The 27,626-nt window shown below is 35.0% G+C and overlaps 1 protein-coding gene across 2 annotated transcripts in view; it reads right to left on the bottom strand.

The window, feature by feature from the left end:
• Positions 1-971: 971 nt before the first annotated feature.
• Positions 972-27,626, bottom strand: part of LOC150100350 (tetratricopeptide repeat protein 29-like) — a 267,893-nt gene continuing 241,238 nt past the window's right edge. The window contains exon 10 of one of the 2 annotated variants that reach the window (XM_090402521.1): positions 972-1,152. In XM_090402521.1, the coding sequence (XP_090258647.1) occupies positions 1,003-1,152 (150 nt within the window). In that variant the 3' untranslated portion in view covers positions 972-1,002. Of the gene's footprint in view, positions 1,153-20,353; positions 27,086-27,626 lie in introns of those variants that run through there. The other variant, XM_090402520.1, reaches the window with a different exon arrangement.

Below are 27,626 nucleotides of genomic sequence, written 5' to 3'. Positions count from 1 at the left end.
ATTTCACTGCCCACTAACGGGGTTACGACCCGCAATTTGGAAAATACTTTTGAAGAGAATGGTCATATCAGGTAGCATGTTTCTACAAGCAATATACATTATATAATGTGACTAAATTGTCTGAAATGCTGGGACAGAAGAAATACTGACTATGGAGATAACTCAATGATATTTCTACTTATCTGAAGAGATACTCTGCATTCTGTGGATAAATTCCAGTTAGAAGTAAAAATAGTTATTAATAATAAAATGGATAAATACTTTGATATTGGATGTGAAATATCGTATTCAGGAGAAAAGTATATCAAATTAAAAACTAACAAAAAAAATTATAGGCGTGATAAATAGAGCAATGAATATTGTTCTATTAACAATATTCATTGCTCTATCCAAATATTGTACAAAAAAAAAAAACAAACAGCTTTACAGTATGCATACTTTATCAGTACCTGCATTATTATGTGTGATAGCGAAAATAAATAAACAAGATAAAGAAAGAATACAAACAAGTGAAATGAAATTTATGAGAAGAACCGCAAACTATGCATTATTGTTAAGCCCCAAAAAAGGAATGAAGACATTTTAAAAGAACTAAAAGTTAAATCAGTAGAAGAAAAACTAAACAGATATAAATAAAATTGGATACAACATGTAAATCGAATGGCCAACAACCGATATCTTAAACCAGTGGTCTCAAACTCAAATTGCATGCGGGCCGAATGCACGATGTGAAAGCAGCTGACGGGCCGGAATTTTTTTTTAACAAAGTGAGAGTGAATATATATATATACTGTATATATATATATATATATTGAACCGTACTTACCCCTAATGTATGGATACCACCCCTTTATAACCTTTATAATTATGAAACCCTTTTATAACCTTTATAACTTGAGAATAAATAATGACAACCTATTCTCTTTCTTTTATTTATTAAATTTTTCTTCGACACATACAGAAAAAATACATATGTTTGTATGTAAATAATTATAAACTTCTTTATTTCTTACTGCAACTTGACACTTGATGGCGTTTCGATTCTGATAAAGTTTGTAGCCTTGGTGAAAAATTACTAGAAACTATCTTCACCACGGATTGTAGATGCTCATCGGTCAATCGGGTTCTTTTCTTAGACTTATTAATTTTCAACTGCGAGGGAAAAAAAACTGTTCACATATAAATGTACTTCCAAACAAAGAGATTATTTTTATTGCAAAAATTCGTAACTGATGGTATAGTACGAATAAAAGTTAATCAAATCTGTATCTTCAAATCTTTGAATAAGATTTATATAACACTGTAACTTAATTAGTTCCATTTGTAGATTTTCTGGTACGTTATTCACGTTCGTTTTTAATGGTAATGAAAATAATGTAAAATCGGACTCCAAATCATTAAAATCTTTCTTCAAATTCTTGTCGTAATAATGCTATTTTTCTTGCATATTCTTGAGATTCTTCATTTGAAATAATAGGGCAGGATTTAAGATGTACGAAATTTTTTGAGCCCAGTTGTGTTTCCCATAATTGCAATTTAACTTTAAAAGCTTTAATACAAGCATACGTGTCAGTGATAAGTTTATTCTCTCCTTGCAGCTCTTTATTGAGAATATTTAAATGGCCGGTTAAGTCAACAAGAAATGCTAAATCTGTTATCCAGGTAACATTACGTAGCTTGTCGATGGTTTTATTTTTTTATGTCATGAAAATTTTGAATTCATTTATTAAATCAAAAAACCGTTTTAATACAGCTCCTCGACTTAACCACCTCACCTCGTTATAATAAATCATTTCTCCGTACTCATTTTCAATTTCTTCAAGCAATGCAACAAATTCTCGATGATTCGGAGCTCGTCCACGGATAAAGTTTACTGTTTTAGTTACTGTTTCCATAGCATTATCCATCTGCAAACTTCTGGCACAAAGTGCTTCTTGATGAATAATGCAATGTACAGTGCAAAATTTATTCTGAAATTTTTCTTCTTTCACTATATTTCTTAATTTTACCGCTACTCCATTTTTTTTACCAACCATAGCAGCTGCACCATCACTTGCAAATCCAACCATTTTATCCCAACTTAATTTATATTTATCTATTACAGTTTTTATTTTTCAGAAAAAATATCATGTGCCCAGTTTTTCCTTTCATAGGAATTATTTCCAATAATTCCTCAATTACTTCAAATTCATCAGTAACACCTCGTACGAAAATGGCAAGTTGTGCTATATCTGTGATGTCAGTACTCGCATCAACTGTTATTGAGAATGCTGCAAAATCTATATATTTTTCTTTTAACTGATATCGTAAATCACTAGCGATTTCGTTAACACGTTCCGCTACCGTGTTGGCTGACAAACTAATATTTTTAAATAATTGCTATTTGTCAGGACAAAGAAGTTCAGCAGACTTAATCAAACAATCTTTAAGTAATTCGCCATCAGGAAATGGTTTTGATCGTTTTGCAATGATGTGCGCGAGAGCAAAACTTGCGTGAACTGTTGCTTCACTGGATTTATATGTTTCAGTAAAAAAATTTTGTCGTCGTTGTAAGCCGGATTTCAGAAACTGTAACTTTTCTTCCCTCAATATGCCTTCCAACATTTCAAAATTTTCTTCATGATTCGTTTCGTAATGGCGACATAAATTGTATTATTTTGAAACTGATATTTCCTTATTACAAATAAAACATACAATTTCATTGCGCACACCACCACAATAGTACATAATTTTCCATTTATCTTGAAAAACACGTCATTCTTCGTCCACTTTTCTTTTACTCTTTGTTAAAGACATGGCTTGCAGTTTAATTTCTTAATTAAAATCACTAATAAAATTTTATTTACAACATTAATTCAACAAGATGAATTTTCGTATGAAAGCAACACTCAAAAGTTATGCACAATTCTAAACGATAGGTATTGATATAATGTAGATCTAACAACAAGCACAAATAAACAGGTTTTATAAGCCGTACGTTAGTTTGTCTCCATCTACAGTATATTGCAATATGAACTGCGCAGCTGTGCATCGGAAACACCAGAATATTGAAGCGCCACCAACTGTCGGCTGGAGAACTAAATTTACTGATTGTAAATTGTAGATATGGACTGAGCTTATGCGCACATAAGCTCAGTCCATATCTCTATGCCTCTAAAACTAAAAGCACCGTATTTACAACAAATACATAACTGAAATGTATTCGCGAGCCGTGTCAAATTGCTTCGGGGGGAGGGGGCGGATGCAGGCCGCAAGTTTGAGACCACTGTCTTAAACAATTAATAAAATGATAAGCTAATTGGAAATAGACCTTAAAAAAGACTATTAGATCAAAAAGGAGACAGGAGCAGATCGTAAGGTCTATATCTATATTTAGCATTATGATGATGAGATACAACGCATTTTTGGGAGTTTTTTTAGCCTGTTATTAAACGTTTTTCTATTTATTTAAAGAAAGAAAGAAGTTAGTTCGAAATCATGAGGTATGAAGGTATTTTCATTTAACCTGAAGTTTGACTTCTACTTCACCACCGACAGGCTGCTTAGGAATTCATTACAACGTGGAATATGAACAAAATTCAAAGCAGTTCAAATATGTTGAATGTTTTGGAAAGTTATTCGAGTTGTCTGCTTAATAAAAATAAGTCTGATTTGATACTAAATGTCTCGCACTGCAAAAATGAAAAAAAAAAAAAGTTATTAGAATATATGCCCTTTCGTCTTCAATGAATTCGCGACGCTGGGAACATTGTAAAGGACTTTTCTGTTTAAAGTGACTGATCTATAGGTAGGTCACTTACTTTTAGTTAAGAGGTGTTGGGGTTTTCCTGAAAAATAAACCGCTAGAGAAAGCACGCACTGAGAAATAGCAAACATTGGAGATAGGATTAATCGCCCCCTTTGTATAAGAAATGAAATGTAAGTTACTTGGCTGTACAGCCCTTGAATCTAATATGTAAAAGGAATAATAATATAACAGGATGTAGATTTGGTTGGTTATTATACGCAGTTTGCTAATTCTGTGTGTGTGTGTGTGTGTGGCTCGAGTCGCTGATTCAGTTCCAGGTCCCTTCTGACTATCTAGGTTCATGATCTGAGACTGCATAGATGTCTTTGTATTCTCAGACCACACAACTCTTATAGGCTTCCTATAATCCACGATTCTTGTGCATGTGAATACTATGTTTGTGAAGTGAAAAGCCCCAGTTTCCTCTGGAATATCATCCAGGTTTTTTCATCTAAGCTACCATCATATGATATTAGACTCTCATTATCGTTTTTAAAGCAATTTACTTCTTAACAAATGTTTTTTACATCATCGACAAAGTTCAAATTTCAGTCTTTTCCAAGTAAAGGGTAGGAAAACCCTTTTGTTGTTGTTCTAAATTGTGCTTAGAGACGTATATTCGATTCTTGTGGCTCTAATTGCTATTCAGCTTTATAATCTTCAAGATTGTGACGATTGACATTTCCACCTTGGTTATAATGCAAAGTGGTTATTTCCTCCATTACAGTAACACGTTACAGTTCTTTATTATGGCTTGTATATGCATATTCAGGGGCGCGCCTGCCATATGTGCAATGTGTACGATGCACACAGGCGCCAAAGAGGAGGAAATACTTAAAAAAAAAACGTTTTTTTAAAGTGATTTTTTTAATGGAGGGAGGGGGAATAGGGGCGCCAACTAAGTTTTGCACACAGGCACCGGACACTACTGGTGCGCCCCTGTGCATATTATGAGGAATATAAATGAGGCAATGCTAACTTTCTCAGTTATGTAGCGGGTACCTTATTCGAAGACTGAGACACTTTTATACAACATACAAGGCCATAACAGCAGTCTAATTACCCCCCCCCCCCGTCCACCTTCTATCTCCTTCCCTATCTCTCTCTTTCTCACACACAAACTACATACAGAACCACTGCTAATCACGATATCAAGTTGCTCCTAGAAACAAACCAGGAGCAACGCGGATGACAAGCAACGTCTTAACTTAGAAAAGCAATCGCTATAAAATGTGCGAAAATTCAATTACCTTCCGTGCTACTCATAGCGTACAGTATTCTCTGGGCGGAGCACTGCCGCCTGGAAGAAAAATTATTAAGTTACTGAGCTGGTAAATACCCTGCACGTCTCTTTGGACATAAAAGCCTCACACAAGTAAAGCAGTGTTCAACAACGACAACAAAAAGACAGTTGCAAAGAAACAAAAGAGGTCCAGGAAAGGTAGACAACTACAATACAAAAAATAAATAAATAAAATAAAATATAAAAATAAATAAATAAATATATATATATATATATATATGTTAAAGATACCAAGCAATTTTAAACCTGGTTTTACTCCATTTTTTCCAAGTAAGCAAACAGACAAAATGTCAAGTTTGCGCCTGCCCAGGTTTAAAATTGCTTGGTATCTTTAACATAACTATACCCAAGTTAAAAATACTTTCTACATTTATACATTTATATCTCCTTCTGAGATTTTTATTTTTTAATAAGGTTATAACACCTTATGGTAACTTGTTTTGGTAAAATACTTACAAGCTCTGCATTACTAAATCTTGGTATTTCTAGCCTGGCTCCCACTGATGAGACCTCAATAAAGGTCGAAACCGGTCTGGGTAGTGGCCCCTTGCCTTTAATACAAAACATCATACATCCCCTTCTTGGAGATGTGTTTTGGCATTAAGGGTAAATATTAAGATTAGTGATCAGAGCTTGCTCCACCTTTACCACGAGTTGCCTTGGTCTTGCACTACCTGTGGGATCAGCTAGTCTTGCATCAATTGCAGGCGCAAACTTGACATTTTGTCTGTTTGCTTACTTGGAAAAAATGGAGTAAAACCAGGTTTAAAATTGCTTGGTATCTTTAACATAACTATACCCAAGTTAAAAATACTTTCTACATATATATATATATATATATATATATATATATATGCAGAAAATTTTTTACCTTGGGTATACTATAAAGTATACCCAAGGTATATAAAGTATATAAAGGGCAATTTTATAAATTTGGTTTTAATCCTTTTTCCCAAGTAAGCAAACAGACAAGTCAAGTTTGCACCTGAACTAGGTTCGGGTGTGAGGCAACTCGTGGTAAAGGTGGAGTAAGCTCTGACCACTTTCCCTTAGTATCTCCCCTAATGCAAAGCACATTCCCTTGCAGAGATGTATGATGCTATATTGAGGTCTCGTCAGTGAGAGCCAAACCCAGAGATGCCAAGGTTGAAGATGTGAATATAAAAGCCTCACACAAGTAAAGCAGTGTTCAACAACGACAACAAAAAGACAGTTGTAAAGAAACAAAAGATGTCCAGGAAACATAGCCAACTACAATACAAAAAATAAATAAATAAAATAAAAGAACTGGGTTCAGGTCTGAGGCAACTCGTGGTAAAGGTGGAGTAAGCTCTGATCACTTTCCCTTAGTATCTCCCCTAATGCAAAGCACATCCCCTTGCAGAGATGTATGATGCTACTGAATAAGTAAAACCATCTCTAAAAATTAGACGATCCCCTGGACCACTCCCGTACAAGTGGCCGAAAGATCATCCAACTCAGCATTGGTTCCACTCAGTGTACTGAGGTCTCATCAGTAGAAGCCAGACCCAGAGATACCAAGGTTGAAGTAATGCAGAGCTTATGAATTTTACCTATACAAGTTGCCACAAGGTGCTTTGACCTTATTAAATAAAATTCTCAGGATGAGAGAAAGATGTAGAAAGTTTTTTACCTTACGAAACCAATGTAAATGTTCGAAAACTGATTGATTCAATAGATGGGAGAAAAAGGGAAAATATTCTGAAAGTCATCAGAAGAAGAAGACAGATGAAATGGTTCAGACATGTGGAGAGGGCTAATGGCATTCTAAAGCAAGCACTAGAAGGAAACATTCCGGGATCAAGGGTTAGGGGCAAACCTCGATTAAAATGGACTGATAACATCAAAAAATGGACAAATTCCTCCCTTTCTCAACTGACATCAAGAACAAGAGACTGAGACAACTGGAGGAGGCTAGAAAGAGTATCACCTACCAGCCATGAATGACCCCAACGGTTCATTTAGGACTACGGGAGAAGAAGATACTATACGTTAAAGAAAAAGGATTAAAACCAAGTTCATAAAATTGCTTGGTATCTTTAATGTATAGTATACCCAAGGTAAAAAACTTTCTGGAATCTTTCTGGCTGCAGGTTTGGAAGCAATTTTTATAGCTGGAAAGTGATCTGTTGCAGCTATCTATGAGTTGGAGAATCCTGATCTGATGCCACGAGTTCAACCATATATTAGGATAATGTTTTTATTATTATTATTATTTGACACCTCCAGGGAGTCCAAAGGCTCATCCAAAGGATAATGTTACAATGGTAATAATAGCCTTAGTGAGGTTTGACTGCAGTTCAGGCTGGAAGCAAGTATTTGCATTTGACCTTTCAAAGTGTGATTTGGAGTGCTGATTTTTTTATTTTTTATTTTCTAGATGTTTAGGATTACAATTTAGATTGTGAAGCCTTTATTTTTATTCTTGAACTATTTTAGATGTGATATATCAAACTTTTATCTGGATTGTTCATTCACACTTGTCGGAGACCCAAGGTTTGGACTGATCTGGAGAGACTCAGTTTTGTGTAGAGTGGGGATAAGGGCCCTTACTCCAGATACTTCTGTATTTTGGATATTTAGTCAACATTTGTACTGGGTGAGTAAAAACAGTAAATGGTCAAAGGAAAAGAGGAGGCCAGATTATGTGTGTTCATACCATTTAGTATCAACAGATCACTGAAGACCAAGAAAATGAAATGGCTTGGTGATGGACATTTCATAAAAAAGTAAACCTAAAAGCTTATGGCCTGAGTCACCAAAGGAAGAGCAGACATTTGGAGTACATATGGAAGATGAGCTAGTTAATCAAATATCCATTGTGTTCAGATGATTATTCAGTATTCTAGTAGGTGGATGAACAATTTGTGTTAAATCATTACTAATGGCAGATATTTCTGGATCTCTTTCAGTTGATTAGTGGAACTAGAAAAGAGGAAGCCAGGTTGAGTTGTGAACACTGAAATCACAAGGAAAATGAGCTCACTGGTTGGTTGACTATAGAAAATCACACTTTGGCAATAAATAGTCAAAAAGATCACAGCTTTTTGGTGTGGATTTTTTATGGTTGTAATTTGAAAGTTTTTTTAATGATATTTAATTACTTGCTGTAAACTTTTTTTTATGATCTGTAGGTGTTGCTGTATGTTTTTTAATGGGTGCCAATGTGAGAAAGTTAATTACAGAGTTGGACATGAAAAATGGGGTGAAAGACTCATTATCATGTCTCTCACAGAGGAAGTACTCAGTCACCTGTCCATGTATGTCTGTATACCTCCCCCCCCTTATTACTTGGACTTTGTCCAGGTATTTCTGGCAAAGTAAGTCAGGGTTTCAGTAATCACGATGTGGTGTTTCTTCTGGCTGAATGTTTTTAATGGCAATACTTGTATGATGTGTCAGTGTCTCATTTGTGAAAACATGCCACCTAACAAGAAGATAGCCTTGGCTTTGATTGAGTGGGAGAGGCAATATGTTACATATTAGCAGTACATTAGTAGCCTTGTTTTGCTACTAGAAAACATGATAAAAAATGCAACGAAGAGAATTAGAACAAACATGTGAAGTTCATAGTGCTAACTAATGAATAATAGGTTTGTAACCTTCTGTGGTCGGGATTAGAATAAAAAAAATCCTGCAGAATCATCTCAGGGGGTTTATTATTATAATCATCATCACAGGACCTTCAAGAAATGAATGAGAATCATAGTAAAGTCATTTCAGGCACTATGAAGGCTATTACTGCATTATTCCTTAAACTCATTTATCATCTTGTGCTCCTGCCATCTCCTCCAGCAATTCAATGAATGAACCCACCATGCTTCATTTGAAAAAAAAAGAAAAAAACCTCCTGCTTCTCACTCTTGTGTTCAGTACTCTCATACACAACTTTCCGTATATACCTCTCAACAGCTTAAATGTCACATGCACTCAATCTATATTTATATTTAGCATCTCACAATCCTGATATCATTTTTGTTACTAGTCTTTCTGCCCTCTCTGTGAACCAGCAGAAACGAGGTGTGTCAGTTCCATTGTACACATTCACAATCTGACTCCACTGGACTACCATAACCAGATCTGGTCACATACAATGGAATCAACATGCCTCATTTCTGTTGGATAACATCTTTCTCAATATTGCACCAATTTTCTGGGTCATTTCCATCTTTATAAAGAGACTCCTGAATTTCAAATTTTCATCTACCATCACCCAAGATCCCCTGCCTTCTTTAGTGTAGCCCACCCAATGGAGTAGGCGCTTTCCACCTGTAGATCCCAAAATTCAAATCTTTACTTAGTTATGTTACACTGGCTCCTCCATTCATTTGCCTACTTTTCTAGCTTATTCAAATCCACCCAAAGATCCACAACATCAGCACAATCACTAAAAAACCCTGCTGCCCACCTTCACAATATTTGTAAACAATATAGTACTTCTTGCAATGAGTGCCAGTATTATTCATATAATATACTTACACTGAAATTTCTTAGAACTTCCCACTGGCTATATTTCAGATACATGCATCATATTTTTAACTGATAGAAAGTGAATACACTACAAAATTTTTAGTATATTGTCCAAAATGTAGTTTCTGAAGCAATAGTCTGAACAATAAGGGATAGAACGTATAGCAGCTGCCATGATGGCAACAAGGTGAGATATAATGAACAAGATACAAAAAACACAATTCAAACACTGCATATTCAGTCACTCTTACAAACTATATCAAATAACATTATGCAACATAACTTCTAATTATCAAAATAAAATGTCCAAAAGTTTCTTAAGCTTTATAACAACAACCTTTTACATTAAATTTGACTTGGATGTGCATAAATGTCTACTAAGTTTTCAGATAATTTGTTGGTTATCTGATATTCCATGATATGAATTTATGGAACTATAGTAATAATAATAATTATTATTATTATCAAAGCTTCATGGAGTCAAACAGATTCATCTTAGGAGATATCATTTAACTACTGAACCATAAACCCAGCCTCACTCTTAACACTCACAAGATGTCCATACTATTTTCACATAAATTAACCGATTATACAATTTCCTTGGATGGCTCATCATTCTTGTTCTCTGCAATACTGGACAAGCTATCTAACATTTCAGAGTTCTGATATGTATTAGATACTCATTTTCAAACTCTCTCTCTCTCTGGAATTTCATCACAGTGGAAACCTAAAAACCAAATACAGGTATCCCTTGCTTAACGTGGGATTTGATTAACACGGCGAAATTAATTGCGGCAATCCCTTGATATACACGGCAAGTTTTGATTAACGTGCCTTTAACACTGTGGAAAAATCATGCAAAAGTTACCTGGGAGTGATGTTGATAGTGACCACAATTTGGTTTTATTGAAATGTAATCTGAAATTTAAAAAGTTGTCACAACCAAGGAAAAGGCCCAAATGGAACATAAGTAACCTGAAAACAGAGAAAAACCATAGAAACTATAAACAGCAAACTGATGAAAGCATTAAAACTGGAAAGAGGGAAAAGAAAAACATAGAGGAAAAATTGACTCATTTGAAGGATACAATCATTGAGGCTGCCAATGACTGCATAGGATTAAGGAAGAAGAAAATAAAAAAAAAACATGGATCACCCAGGACATTCTAGATCTAATAGATGAAAGAAGAAAATACAAAACCTCCCTAAAGGAAGAAAGCAAAGACAAATATAAACATATAAAAAATATGATAAATAGAAATTGTAAAGAATCAAAAGAACAATGGTTTACAGAGAAATGTAAAGAAATAGAAGATCTAACAAAGACTGGAAGAATCGATAAAGCTTATAACATTATAAAAGGAATAAACCAGCAAAACAAGACACGAAGTACAATTATCAAAAATAAACAGGGGAACATACTTATAGATAAGAAAGAAATTTCGGAAAGATGGAAGGAGTACTTAGAAGATCTATATAGTGGAAAAGACCTAGATGCCAAGGCTATAGAAGATGAAACAAGACTTGATATGGAAGAAATTGGTCCAACTATATTAAAAGATGAATATGAATGGGCACTGAATGAATTGTAAGCCAACAAGGCACCAGGGACTGATAACATCCCCTCAGAATTAATAAAATACTCAGGAAACATAACTAAGTCATACCTTTTCAAGATCACAAAGGATATTTATGAAACAGGGATCATCCCCAAAGATTTTACACAATGCTCTATCATACCCATTCCTAAAGTAAATAATGCAAACAAGTGTGAAAATCGTCGAGCAATAAGCTTAATATCACATGCTTCAAAAATACTACTCAAAATTATACAAAAAAGACTAACAAAGATTGAAGAATATGTTGGCAATGCCCAGTTTGGATTCAGGAAATAGCAGGGGACAAGAGAAACAATCCCAGCTCTGAGAACAGTTATTGAAAGAAGATTGGAGAAGAATCAAAATACTCTGATAGTCTTTCTTGACTTGGAGAAAGCCTTCGATAGTATTGACTGGAATCAAATGTTTCACCTCCTAAAACAAATAAAGGTAGATTGGAGAGATAGAGGGCTCATATTTAATCTTTACAAGCATCAAGAAGCCCTAATAGAAGCAGACAGCAATACAACAAAAACCACAATAGCAAAAATACTTAGAGGTGTAAGATAGGAGTGCTCTCTTTCACCCATATTGTTTAATCTGTACATTGAAGATACAATAAATAAACTGAAACAACTAATAGAAACCGGAACTAAGATAAATGGAATTGATATTAACTGGCTACGGTTTGCAGATGATATAGCAGTTTTAGCTGATAACGAAAATAAACTGAAAGCCACCCTAACAAAGATGGAAGAAATCTTCACACAGTACAGCCTAAAAATCAATTATAAGAAAACAAAATTATTAATTACAAGTAAAGTAAATCCAATGAAAATAAACCTGGAAATAAATAATAACCTACTACAACAGGTATCCTCTTTTAAATATCTTGGAAGTCTTATCACAGAAGATGGAAGAAACCAATCAGATATTAAAGCACAAATAATTCTAGCCAAAAAAAGCATTCTATAACAGAAGAAACATTTTTACCAGTAAAGGACTTAGCATCCAGCTCAAAAAAAAAGTTGGAGGCATTTGAAATTTGGTGCTGGAGAAAGATGATGAAAATTAGTTGGACAGAAAAGAAAAGTAATGAAGAAGTTCTGAATACAGTTCATGAAGAGCGGTCATTAATGAAACACATCAATAAGAGAAGAAAAAACCTAATTGGACACCATTTGAGGCTTGAGGGACTGATTACAGAAATAATGGAGGGGACTGTAGAAGGAAAGAGGCCACAAGCCAGACCAAGGATTTCATATATAAATAACATAATGATGCTGACTGTCACTAAGAGTTATGAAGAGATAAAAAGGAAGTCACAAGACAGGATGTTGTGATGTGCTGCTATATTTACCAATTTTCAGATTGATGTACCAAAGAAGAAGAACCCTGCGGAGCTCACAGCTGATCTGACAGATACTTGCAAAATGTTTAATATAAATATTCTTACACAATTCAGTGTATAGCTTGGAGGTCATGAGTAGCTGTGCATTCATATATTACGAGTGATATTCTGCACTGTTTTTTGCTATCAGTTTGATTTAACACATGTTATGTAAAGGTTTGTGATATTTGACAGTAAATTGTATCTGAGAGATACCGCGACCTCCAATGTCAGTATAATATGGTTTAGTTGTGTTTTTTTTATTCTTTGTTCAATAATTTCTAGATTGTAACTGAAAATAAATAAACCATCATGTATTACTGAAATAGAGAGCCAAAGGCTTATTTTTATCATACATATCCTCCAGGAGATGTGCTTTACATTATAGAAACTACTAAAGAAAGTGATGTGGAGCTTACTCCAGCTTTACTGCAAGTTGCCCATAAGGTTGCTTATGCTTGCATCCGCTGAAACTTTTAGTTTCTATATATTCGGTACGAAGCTCTTGTAGTTTTTATATTCAGCAATGAAATAATGTTGGATTCAATATTTATCATGCATGTCCTCTAGGAGATGTGCTTTACATTATGGAAAATACTAAGGAAAGTGATCTGGAGCTTACTCCACCTTTACTACGAGTTGTCCATGTTGCTTATGCTTGCATCCACCGAAACTTTTAGTTTCTATATATTCAGCACGAAACTCTTGTAGTTTCTATATCCGGCTAGGAAATAATGTTGGATTCAATATCCACTTAATTTGTACCATCATGTATTATATTTGTAGTGTTTTTTCTTTATGTTTTATTGCTTGTTTGCAGAGATCTGGAGAGTCATTTTGCTTGTTATCGTAGAATTTATGCCAATAAGAAAAAACTACAACTGTTCAAATGACTCTTGATAACTTCTTTTGATAAAAAAATTGTAGTAAATAATGTAGGTACAAGTATTTATTAAACATTTACTTTGCATTCATTTTTTATCTTTCCTAAAAGAGTACTATATAAAACCAATTATTAATACAGTTAATCGATCATGGACGAATTGTAATTTTTACAATTGATTATTAGATTTGATTAACACAATTTTGATATACACAGTAACATCGAGGGATTAATTAACCACGTTAATCGAGGGATACCTGTATGTGCACAACAGTCCATGTGTTAGGCAAACCACATGCATCAGATTTTTAACTGATACAAAGTGTACACACTACAAAATATTTAAGTATATTATCCAAAATGTAGTTTCTGAAGCAATAGACTGAACAATAAGGCATAGGATGTATAGCAGCTGATGTATAACAAAGTGAGATATAATGAACAAGATACAAAAAACACAATTCAAACACTGCATATTCAGTCACTCTTACAAACTATATCAAATAACATTATGCAACATAACTTCTAATTATCAAAATAAAATGTCCAAAAGTTTCTGAAGCTTTATAACAACAACCTTTTACATTAAATTTGACTTGGATGTGCATAAATGTCTACTAAGTTTTCAGATAATTTGTTGGTTATCTGATATTCCATGATATGAATTTATGGAACTATAGTAATAATAATAATTATTATTATCAAATCTTCATGGAGTCAACAGATTCATCTTAGGAGATATCACTTAACTACTGAACCATAAACCCAGCCTCACTCTTAACATTTACAAGATGTCCATACCATTTTCACGTATATTAACCGATTATACAATTTCCTTGGATGACTTGTCATTCTTGTTCTCTGCAATACTGGACAAGCTATCTAACATTCCAGAGTTCTAATATGTATTAGATACTCATCTTCAAACTCTCTCTCTCTCTCTAGAATTTCATCACAGTGGAAACCTAAAACCCAAATATGTGCATAAATACTTGCCCTTAGTGCATGCAGAAGAGGAATGATGTGTCAGCTATATTAAATATTTTGATCCCTATTAGAAGCCTCTATCCACCCTAATGGATGGATGGATGGATGGGTTGAAGAAGAAAAAATCTGCATGTCATCTGTTCAAGGTGTTGTAAATCAGCATAAACATCTCTTTATCACTGCAGCTGACTACTCACTGACATTGCTATGCAATGTCAGTGAGTAGTATTTGCAACTATGGCAATGTGCCTTTTGAGCTACATGCTTCTGTCAGCCATCATACCCAAATAACAAATCTCATCTACCTCCTGATGCACAATTTCAGTCTTACACTTCTACACTCCAAAGTGTGTAACACCTTGCACTAGCTAACATTAAAATGATAACCACATTTAAAACTCCCTGCGATTCCACCTGAACTTTCATTAACAAAGATGTCAGACGGTAGTAGCCCAAGAACAGAACCAGGGACATGTCACTACTTATCTTCCTTTTCTGGGAAATTAAAATTAATTAAAATTTTAATTAATTTAAATTAATTTTCCAATATTAAATCTTCTATCCATTTGACTAATTTATTATTCATCATCATCTACCACCTCAGTTTTTTCACTAAATTGGTCAAATATCTTCACAAAGTCCAAAAATATCATCCTTGAGTACCATGAGGTCTTCCTCATTAAGCACATTTGTTTTTTTCATAAAATGCAAGTATGTTGCTAAAGCAAGACCTACTCATTACAAACTCGGGCTGACTATTATTGAGAAGATTATGTTTATTGACACAATCCTATTCTATTCCTAACCAACTTACCTAATACCTTTGCTACAAATGCAGATATCTACATTTGTGTATATACAATTCCTAGAAACAAAGTCATACAATATCCAAACATCATTCTAGCCTAGTGAACATCTTATACATGTTTATTCCCTAGTAACTGGTCCCCTTCTGGATACTGCATAGCATTGTGCACACTAGCATTAATTACACTACCATCATCATCATTATTATGGCCACTATTATTCCTCCACTCTCCTCCAAAATCATTAAATCAAGAATCACTGCTACCCAACACCCTTTTACAGTCCATCTTGATACCTCCTGAACCAACTTCACTGCCTCCTCCTTCATCCTATCTACTTCTGTCCTTTGGAACAGTCTCCTGAACTCTGTTTTCTCCAAAGATTACACTCCTCAGCTGTTCAAGAAAAATGTGAACAGATTCCTCTTTTATTCTATTCCTCTTGCCCACACACAGTACTAATGTGCTATAGGTCGTGTGGCCTTTCATGTGTGGATTAGATATTAAAAAAAAATATTCATGTATTAATAGAAAATTATATACAGAAATATTCATATAGCAAAAACTCATGGAGTTAAAGTCTATTAGATGAAAGTGAACCAGGTTGCTCTGTTTAACCCCTATGGGGGGGGGGGACCCAAGCCACACTTCCCAGTTAGTTCTCCATCCATCCATCCATTAGGGTGGGTAGAGGCTTTTAATAGGGATCAAAATGATTTAATGTAGCTCACACATCACTCCTCTATAAGCAAACAGCCTCTATATACAAGTAGCCAAGTTGTGATGTTACTTCACGTGCAAGTTTTTATTTGCTTACAGAGTTGGATAAAGAATTAAACCAAGAATATATTTTCTTGGGATCTTTAATTTATAGTATAACCAAGTAAAAAACTTGCAAACATCTTTCTCTAATCCAGAGTATTTTAGTAATAAAGTGTGACACGTTTTGATTACTTGTATATGGAAATATGACTTCTGCATTACTTCAACCTTGGTATCACTTCTTGGTCTGTGTGCTCCAACTGATGAGACTTCAATAAAGGTCTGTGTAGTGGTCCTTCTCATAATGCAAAGCATTATATGAGGTGGTAGCAAAAGGTTTCGAGACTAGGTTTGTAACACGCCAACAGATGGCTGCACACACACACAGTCACAGGGAGCACCTACCTTCATAAGTCAGTGTGCCAAAAGACATCATCCTGTGTACATCGGAAGCTGTGCAACTGATGCTATTCTGACCACCTCATTGCCACATCTGCGATTTCATCATGGACAGCAAGTTAGAACAAAAGAGCAAACGTGAAATTCAAGGATCATTACCAGTGAAAAAAACTTGGGTGTATGGGTACGACCCTGAGACGAAGCAATAGTCTTCACAGTGGAAGAACCCATCATCTCCATGCCGGAAAAAGGCGAGGAAGGTCCGCAACTCGATCAAGGGCATGCTCATCGTCTTTTTCGACATTCGCTGCATTTTGCATTGAGAATTTGTCCTCAGGGGCCAGACTGTCAATAGCAAGTTCTATTGCCAGGTTTTAAGGCGTCTGAGGGAGGACATTCGGCAAAAGTGACCAGATCTGTGGCACACAAAAAACTGGATGCTGCACGATGACAATGCACCCTGTCACCAAGCTCTCCTCACACGTGAGTTTCTTGCCAGAAACAACATGATCTCACTTCCACACCCACCCCATCCCACTCGGCAGATTTGGCTCCTGCAGACTTCGCCCCTCTTCCCCGAAGATGAAGATACAGCTCAAAGGTCACCGTTTTGACACCACTGTGGAGATCCAGAGCGAATCACAGAAGGTACTTGACATGCTTTGAAAAGAAGACTTCCAGGACACATTCCAGAAGTGGCAAGAATGCTGGGACTTCTGTATTGGTATGCAAGGGGACTATTTTGAAGGTGATAGTGTGTAAATGTAGATAAATAAAGTAATTTCTCGTAAACAGAGCTAATCTCAAAAATTTTTGATACCACCTTGTACATATCTAATGTGCTATACATATTATTATTATTATTATTATTACAGGTAACTCCAAGGAGTCCTTAGACTCATCGAGGGAGGCCCTAACATCATTTCAAGAACAACTATTCGACATTCACACAGTATCTATCATACCTCGCCTTGAATTCATTCACAGTCATGATGGCACCCACAACAGACTCTGGCAGCTTATTCCACTCATTCACCACTCTCTAAGTAAAAAACCTAGCTCTAACACCCTTGCTAACCACAGTCTTGCCCAGCTTCGATGTATGGGCCCCTAGTCCTCCCACCACTAGTCCTATTCTCAAAATATGGGCTACTAAGGCAATTAATGTGAAGTCATTAGCCTCTATATACAAGTAGCCAAGTTGTGATGTTAGTTCACGTGCAAATAAAAATTTGCTTACACTTAGATAAAGGATTAAATCAAGAATATAATTTCTTAGCATCTTTAATTTATTCTACTCTATTTATCTAGAGAACATAGCTATTATTGGAATTAACTTTTTATTTTTAATTTTTTATGTGAATCTCCCTCGTGTAATATGAAAGCCTACCTCATGTACAATATTGCAAGCCTACTATACATTTAGCAATAAGGGTAAGCTAATGGTTATATAATCTATGAGCGTTATTCTAGAGACTAAAAATTGCATTGTTAAGCCATTTCAGGCTGGAAACAAGCAGAACAGTAGTCTCCAACAGGGTGATGAAAATCTTTTATCACCAAAAGACATTTACAAACATCAGCGCAACAGGCTGGGATAATATGAACTCACTGCTTATTGGGTGGAAAGTGGACATGCTACTCACACAGCCAACTAGCCACTTCACACAAGAAAACATAATCTTTAATTATAACTTTCAGACATACTTAGTCTGGAATTTGGGAAATCTTACCCAGACTTTCAGCCAAGCAGATATTATCACTACTGATACAGCACTGCATTCAGGGACAGCCTTAGAGTTTGCAGGACCAACACTGTAAGCTGAGCCATTTAATTTAATGTTATAGTTTAAGTCTAATTCAGTACAGAGCATAAGGCAACTTAAGGTCTTGCCCTAAGACAGAATTGATTGCAACAAACCTCTAACAGGTTCACAAACTATATAAAATCTCGGAAACCAATTAAGGTTTTGAAGTAGGTGTGTTATATCTGTTAATTTTATGTTCTGCACAGGAAAAAAACAACAACAACTAAATCTGAGTTTCTAGGTGAGAAAAACATATATATATATATATATATATATAGCATACAACAAATTATGCAAAATCCTACTTGTCAAACAAAAACTGTACTCAACCAAAATTTTTTTGGTTGAGCCCCTATTTTTTTTAAATGTCTCAATAAGTCAACAGAAGGTCCATAAACTGATCCGTGGCATTTGTGTTTTTAATTAAAAAAATATTTTGTTTAGAAAATTATTGAAGATTTATTAAATAAAAAATATTCTTGCCAGCTGACAAAATCAACTCACCACACATGAGCAGGTGGGCATATTTGTCAAGCCCCGTGTATGTGTGCAAAATGGCCTTGCCTACTCCCTATATGGGAATAAAAAGGCGTTAGCTTATTATTTTTTTTTTTGATTGATAAATATCATACACGCACACAGTAATGTTGCCTTACCATGGCACACCCACTGAAATAATCACTGGATTAGATTTGAACTCAGGTCCTTTCTACTCACAGGGCACAAGGTACCATTGTTCTTCCAACTGCACTACAGAGACAATTGGAAGAACAGCCAACCAGGCATTTTGCCAGCGTGGTTGGCTGAGTGGTTAGCATATGCGCTCACCAACCAACAGGTCACAGGTTCAAATCCTGCCATGGGTGAATGTTTCTAATTGTCTTTAGGTAGAAGATGAATTTCATTACCTGGTGTGACACTTCCTGGTATAATACAATTTTCCTCTGCAGAGCCAACAGACTAAACAAAATTTTAATACATTAATACATTTTAATACATTATATCTACAGATATGCTTTCTTCAGCCTCACTGAACACAATTTCATGAGCCTGTTTGGAAACAAAAAAACAATCATGTACAGAAGTTCCAGTTAAACAGGGATCTACTTACTGTGCAATGTCAATCAATTTATTATGAAGCCATTTATCATCATCATTATTATTATATGGGTATCTCCATGGAGTTAGAAGACTCATCGTCTTCTGACTCCATGGAGATACTATTTGTCATGTATTAAAAAATTTCCTTTGTGTCAATCTTATAGAGGAGACATGATAGAAACTTATACGTTTCCATGATGTCTGCTCTTTTCCACCTATTAACTAAACTATGCAGCCCACACACTTTCAAGCTATCCTCATAGGGAGCATTCCACAAACCTGTCACCGGTCTGGTCACTTGTCTCTGATCCCAAGAAACCCATGTGACCAAATCTGTGCATGGATTTGGTCACCTTGGAGAGATAATAACTTCCCTATCCTTATCCTTATCACATTTTTCAACATCCAAGTAATCCTTTGAGATATTTTACCAACTTGCATTATGCCCTCTGAACTTCAACTCTCTGTCCACCATTACCACAAGTTCCTAGCCTCATCAATTTCTTGCAATCCAGTACCATCAATGTGATATATGGTATGTAACCTTTTCAATCCAAAGTGCATAACCTTACATTTTATTACACAAAGCAGAGCAGATGAAAAAGGCCACAACATATAAAGTAATACATACATACAACTAAACTTAAGTTGCATAAAGTGCAAGCAAATGTTTTGCTTGCACTTTATCTTTTTAAATAAATAGCTATTTGTTTTGATTCAACAAGCAATGCAAAATTACTAAACACACAAGTATTAATTAAGAAAGGATGGAGGAATAAGTCTTTAAGAAAGTAGGCATTTAGCAGAGAGAGAGAGAGGAAGAAAGGAAGTTAACTTATAACATTGAACAGAACAACAAAAAAAAAACTACTGCATGTGACCTACTTGCAATACTTGTACTTCACCAAGATCAGCTTCTTCTCATTTGGATTATGAATAATAATCATTTTATTTACTTGTTTTTTGAGTATTGAATATATCACTAAAATCATATGAAAGTTCAAAGCATAATTATGAATAAATAAGCAAACACTGATATATGACAATGCTTCTTTAGTTAAGAAATCTTACAAATCATAAATTGGAATTCAAATGCAAAATTTCCAATGCTTTGTTACACACAGCATCAAGTAAATTATTATAGCAGTTGAGCCACCTAACCAAAAAGGTGATCTATGTGGCAAAAGTCTGGTGTAATTAGTGAGTATATTAAAAATTAAGTTCAAGCTAGTCAACATTAAATTTAGACATTTTCCATTAGCATTTATATAAATTTTTTTTTCAAACTTTCTATAGCAAGAAGGCTCCCTAGAGAGATCACTAATAGTGTGCAAAAAAGGGAGATACTGTTAGGTATTTATTTGCATTTAATCACAAAGGTGATGTACTGGACAAAAGAGATGCATGCTCGTAAGTATATATTTTTCAACTTTATGGGAGCTGGACAACAGATTAGTGGATTAAAGGCTTGCAGTCTAATCATTATTCACAAGTCAGTATATAGGAGAAAAGTGTGACAAGTGGCTTGTCACAGGACTCTATTTCTCGTCACTATTATTCAACTTATTTGTTAATGATACTGGAAGTAGGTTATTTTTCAGGCAAAAAAGATCAAGGGAAGGAAGAAGTAGCAATAATATTCAACACTAAACACAAAGATAAACATTTTGATTGGATGGCAGTTTCAAGTAGAGTGATGTGGGCAACTTCAAAATGGAGAAATGAAACCTATTTGTGCCTATGGACTGACAGAAGGTTCTTCTAAGGAAGTAATGGAGGAATTTTTTGAGTCATTAGAACAGGTAACTGACATAGCGAAAATGGGAAACAGTGGTCTTTGTTGGAGATCTGAAGAGCAGAGTAGAAAATGAATCCTACCAGGCATATAGGAACATTTTGGGAAAATTTGGAGAAAAGGGCAAAGCTAACAATAATGATAAGTATTTGCTGGACTTCTGATAAGGACATGGACTAGTCATTACTAACCCTGTTTCAACATAAAGATGTGCACAAGTTCACATTACAGAGAAGACACAAGAAATAAGAAAAGTCTGATTGATTATGTCATTTTAAAAGTATGTAAGAAAGTTTTAAAAATAATTCAAGTTAAGCAACTTTTACAGGTAAATTGTAGACTCAACTATAGAAACACTACTGAAGAAAATTTGAAGCATTTTGAAAACAAAAACCAAATCTTGGAGTCTCAGTGGCAAACTATGAAGATGACATCGATTGATTCACTAGGGAGGTATGTGATGAAGTTGTCTGCAAGGATAGAAAATAAGACCGCCATGGTAGACACAAGAACTTAAAGAAGCAGTTATAGAAAAGAATAAGAATAAGAACATATTCCAAAAGTTCCTAGCAAATAAGTTGGCAGATGCCCTAAAAGAATACAGAGAAAAATATAAGAGAGCTAAGTTATGTGTAAAAGTAACTAAACAAAAAGCACGGGATGACTTAGGCAAGAATATAAAAGGTAAATATCAGGAAGGTAGAAAAATGTTCTGGAGGCAATTGAAAAAGAGGTTAGAAATGGAGGAGAGAGTACTGTAAAAGGAATCAAAGATGATAAAGGTGAAATGAACACTGAAGATAAGGATATCCTAGATGTCTGAAGTAATTATTTTAAAGGACTGTTAAATTAACCAAGTAGTGGCACAACCATACCAGAAAATTTTCAAGAGGAATGCAAAGAGGAGTACGTATCAATACGTCAAAAACTTGAAATGTGGAAAGGCAGCTCGAGTATAGAGATGATATGCAACCAGAAATGCTCAAGTATAGAGGTATAAAAGTTTTGTAGTGGCTATACTGCATAATTCAGAGGGCCTGGTCAGAAGGTAAAATTCCTATTGATTGGAGTAAAGCTCTCATAGTACCCATCTATAAAAAAAAAGAATAAAGCTGAATGTGAGAATTACAGAGGAATTTCTGTACTAAGTGTTCTAGGCAAAATTTATACAAGAATACTTGAAAAGAGGTTGAGAAATATTGTTAAAGAGACACTTGGAGAAGAATAAACTGGGTTCAGGCCAGTTAGAGGTTGTTAAGATCAGATTTTCACTTTAGGATAAATAGATGAGAAACTGTATGAATATCGCATGGATCTGTATTTAAGTTTAGTAAAAGCTTTTCATACACTACAATTATATGTGGAGAATGGAGCATTATACAGAGCAATACATTTAAGTTGTCAGAATTGAAGGAAATACAACAAGATGGTTTGATGTAAAATTAAGGGTAAGTCTATGATGCACATTATCTCCACTCTTATTCATCATCTATATTCCAGGTTCCCTGCCTGTAGATTGTAACTCTCAAGGGATTCAAAAAGTGTTTAGTATGGTAAGTAGCCAGCTGAATAAATTTACACGGAACTAACTAGCTGAGCACTCCTGCTTTGCTTCGATGAACTTATACTGCCAACAGTTCACTTCAGGGTATTTACTCAGGTATTTGGTGCTGATGCTTTCATCATGGTGCAGAATTTTGAGCATTATAACACTTCTTTGTAAACAACATTAGAAGTTTCATTATCCTTGACAAAAATAATTAAATTCTCAGCACCGCTAACTCGAGAACATGCTACGTATAACTGCTCGTGTCCAAAACATTCACCTCTTAGATCTAAACCTGCATATCTAAGAGTCTGTCCTTGGGCTTTATTAATCATCACTGCAAAACAAACTCTTATTGCAAATTGTAACCATTTGAATGCAAATGGATAGTCTGAAGGAATGAAGACAATTTCTCTGATACCAGGACCTGTAAATATCACAGCTTAAATCATATTCAGTTTCAATGATTTTACTTGAAGCCTAGTTCCATTGCAAAGATTTTTGGGATGCAGATTTCAGAGCAACATAATAGGAACACCTATTTTCAATTTAATTTCATGACTAGGAAATTCAGGTGGATTAAGAAAATTTAAAAATTCCATGAGAAAATGAACTAAATCATCTGCATTCAGAGGAGTATGTACTAATGTGTAAACACTAACAGATCCATTAATTCTATTAAGAACCAACTAATTCATTACTGACATGGCATCATTTCGATGTGCGAGGAGAGCTCTCTCCCTGAACCAAGAAGGTGACTTTTCTGTAATCTTCTATTTATCTATTAATAACATCTAATGTTATCAATAGATGGATAGAGGCTGTACAACAGGTCATCTACAGTTCAAAACAATTTTCCCAATATTTAAGTGTGTTACTACAATTTTCCTGTCTGTTTGCTGTAATTCACCATTGCCAATTTTTAACAATTTTGAGGAGAAGAAATATGCAATAGAGTCTCCATGTGGGCCCGCATATTGGTTTTGAGAGAAAACTTCTCTATATCATGCCATAGTGACAATTTCTTAAGGCAGGCATTCACTTTGTCTGCCCTGCTTTCACGGGATACGACAGGCAGTGTTTGTCAAAAACCACCGCAAATAAAACAGTTATTATTATTATTATTACCCAAGACCCCATGGAGTCAAAGATTCATCTAGGAGGTCTTTTTATCATACACACAACTCATCATAACGTGCTTTAAGCACACGCAAATTCTCTGCAAACACCACACTCTCAGGCAAGGCATTCCAATCATTCACAACTCTGCATGAAAAACAAATGCTTCTCACTACCCTACTCACACTCTCTTTATACAGTTTCAGGGATGCCCTCTGGTTCTCCCCTGATCTACTATTTTCTGTAGAACCTCTCCAGCATTGATCCTATAATAACCCCTTACCAACTTGTAGGTCTCTATCATATCTCCCCACTTCCTCCTGTCCACCAGACTCTGCAAGTTGCATCTTCTCAATCTTTCCTCATACTCGACATTCCAGAGGTTAGAAACTACCTTAGTCAGTCGCCTCTGGACACTTTCCAACATCTTTTCATCCTTCTGAAAACCAAATCTGGGTACAAGAGTCCGTGTGGCCTAATCAAAACTTTATACAATGGAACAAGAATCTCCCTACTTCTACAAGTCAGTGTTCTCCACATCATTCCCGGAAGCCTTTGTGTTGGCTTCACAATTTTGGCTATGTGTCCCCTAAATTTCAGATCCTTATCCAGTATCACCCCCAGATCTCTTATTTTCTCCACCTCTGACAATATTATTTCCTCCTCACCAAGCATAAATTCTGCATCCCATTTTTGTTTTCCAAAATTTAAAACCTTACATTTTGCAACATTGAACTCACATCCTCATTCCTGTGCCAAATCACTCAATTTATTTAAGTCTTCTTGTAAGGATGCAACATCTTCTCTACTCTTCATGGTTCATCCCAACTTTCCATCATCTGCAAACAACTGAATATCTTCATCCAAATCTTCACCAATATCATTAATATACAAATTAAACAGAATGGCTCCAAAACAGACTCCTGAGGCACACCACTAGTAACCTTCCTTTTCCTGGATATCGCTTCCCCATACACAACTTGTTGATACCTATCAGATAGCCAGTCTCCAATCCAATGCACCAATCTAATATCCAACCCCATCTGCTCTAGTTTGACAATCAACTTATCATGCGGTTATCTATCAAAAGCCTTTGCGAAATCTAAGTATATTACTGTGTATCCTTCTCCTCTGTCCATGGAAGCAGTCACTTTACTGTAATAAGTAAGTAGATTACTAAAACATGGCCTCCCTTTAGCAAATCCATGCTGTCCATCAAAGATAATACCATTGTTGTCAACCCAACTCTGGATCCTAGTTCTCACAAGCTTCTCCAACAACTTAACCACAACACCTGAAACACAGATAGGCCTATAGTTTGATGCTTGAGTTCAATCACCTCCTTTATGAAGTAGCACAATCTTATCCTCCTTCCACTCCTTAGGGACTTGACCGCGTGCAAGACTCGTATTAAAAAAAATGTCAAGACAGATGTGAACTCTCTGGAACATTCCTTCAGAATACATGGCGATATATTATCAAGTCCCACAGCCTTATTTACATCTAGTTTGCTCACCTCCCCATTACACCTCTTGCTCACTTACAGTCAGTCTATTCCATATCATCAACTGCTCTCAATCTCTCCATGAGGTCACATTCATAAGATTGAAAGACCTTTTTGAACTGCTCATTAAATATCTTCATCAACCTTTTGCAACAGTGGTCTCTTTATACCATTTTCTCCAATCAGTGCTATCCTTCCATAATCATTCTTTCTTTTGCTGGCTACATATTGAAAGAACTCCTGAGGATTATTTTTGGCTTCATTAGCTGACTTCTGTTCATACCTCTCTTTAGCTACCCTCACCAACCAAGTCACCTGTCTTGCCTGGTCTTTGTAGTCCTCATGGAAATGGTTATTTCCACTTCTCTTATGCTGCCTCCATAATTCCCTTATTCCACCCATTCTTCGATCGCCTGATCTGATATCCCTCAGTGTTCTATTGACCGATTCAACAGATGTCTTATGGGGCATTGTACATTTATCCCAAACAATCAAAGAACCCTTTTATAATATCACAATATCTAACAATAGAATTTAACAATATCTGGCCACAGATAATATCACAATATCTAACAACAAAATTTAACAATATCTGGCAACAGATAATATCACCATATATCTAACAACAGAATTTAACAATACCTAAAAATGCCCAGAAAATGGCCCAGTGAAACCATCTTGCTAATGGTTTCATTGGGCAGATGAACTATAATTATGCCACTAGAGCCAAATTATCCTGTGGTGATGGAAAAAGACAGCTCAGCAGACTGATGCAATGATCACAGGGACACAGACAGTCCCAAATGTAAGAAAGTGGAAGTACTGATCCAACACCATATGGATTACTGTCCAAGGTGTACACAGATTTGATTTCCTATATTTAGGGTGAAATTAAGAAATACTGGAGAGGATGCAGAGGGAAAGGTGACCAAATTATATCCCTACATATGAAATGCTGATTATGATGATGAAACTTGTAAGTTAATAAGAGATGTCATCAAATTTAGTATAAAAGAGATAACTCTTCAAAGGTAGCAAGTATGCAGGAAGAAGAAGAAGAGTGTATATGTGTGTGTGTGCGGGGGGGGGGGATAGAGATATGAATTCATCTCTGAAAGTCAGACTGTATAAGGATGATGAGAAAAAAAACAGCTGAGAACAAAGTAAATGAAATGAGGTAACAAATGGCACAGGGAATGCATCAATAACAAATACTTTTCATTCAGGGTTTGACAGGAGACCTGTGATGACTCCACCTAGGCCAGAAAATAATACTACTGCAATACTACTAATAGATACCTCATATATAGACAGCTAATATGAGGTATTAATTATTATATGTTCTGTATATCATTTATATGAAGAGTATTATGTCGATTTAGATTATATAAATCAAATAATATTTAATTTACATGAAATAAATTTAATTATAATTGAAATCAATATGTACATAATCTTATGATTGTTTAAAACAATTATCTAATGAGCAAGTAAATAATGCATGGCACATATACATGCACAGGCCATAAAATGTCACTGTTCATCAATAGGTACTTCCGAGCTTACTGGATTGCTGTCCATCAGGTCAATCTGTGCAGATTTCCATGCAAGAATTTTACAAATTGAATTTTTTCCCCTTTCATTAAGAATATTATATAGTCTAGGTAAAGCATTATGTGCTTTTCCTATACCACAAAAAACTCGAACAAAGTCCAGATCAGCAAGAGGAGATTCTTTTAAATCTACCTGTCTGTTCAATAAATGGAATGCTTCAGTAAACTGGATTTCAGCTTCAGGAAATTGGTTCTTAAAAATTTAAAGGAAAACAATTCAGTATAACTTTTTAATTGCAATAGCAAAATGAAGAAGAGTTAATATTTCAAATTAAAAGTTTTATTTCCGTCTCAAACATCACTCTTTTTCTAATAGCCTGATTAATTAAACATAGATAAAAACATTGATTTTTATAACAAAATCACCATTCAGTTAGTATCCATTCATTAGTATGGTTATATAAAATCATAAGATGTTAAGGTTTAATCTTAAGGAAGAAGTAATAATTACTTGTTCCTTATTCATTCATAACTTCTTTATAAGATATTTGGCTTTCCTGAATAAGAGAATGATTTCTATTAACCACTTCAGGCAGCATGCATAAAGAGAGGCTTGGTGATTTAAACAAGATAATGAACACATATATATTGAATGGAGTAGCTCACTTCCTTTTGTAGGCAAAGTCCTTTGTATACTCACATTTTTTTTTATAGATTTAATGAAAAGATAAGAAAAAGAAGTGTATCAATGGAGACAATAAAATGGTATAAATAACTGAGAATGACTTACAGTA

This window comes from Typopeltis vanoorti, chromosome 13, assembly GCF_054136105.1.
Source record: "Typopeltis vanoorti isolate ZY-2024b chromosome 13, IOZ_Tvanoo_1.0, whole genome shotgun sequence".
Lineage (NCBI taxonomy): Eukaryota > Metazoa > Arthropoda > Arachnida > Uropygi > Thelyphonidae > Typopeltis > Typopeltis vanoorti.
The sequence above is the reverse complement of the archived record's forward strand: the minus strand, read 5'-3'. Positions and strand labels throughout refer to the sequence as shown.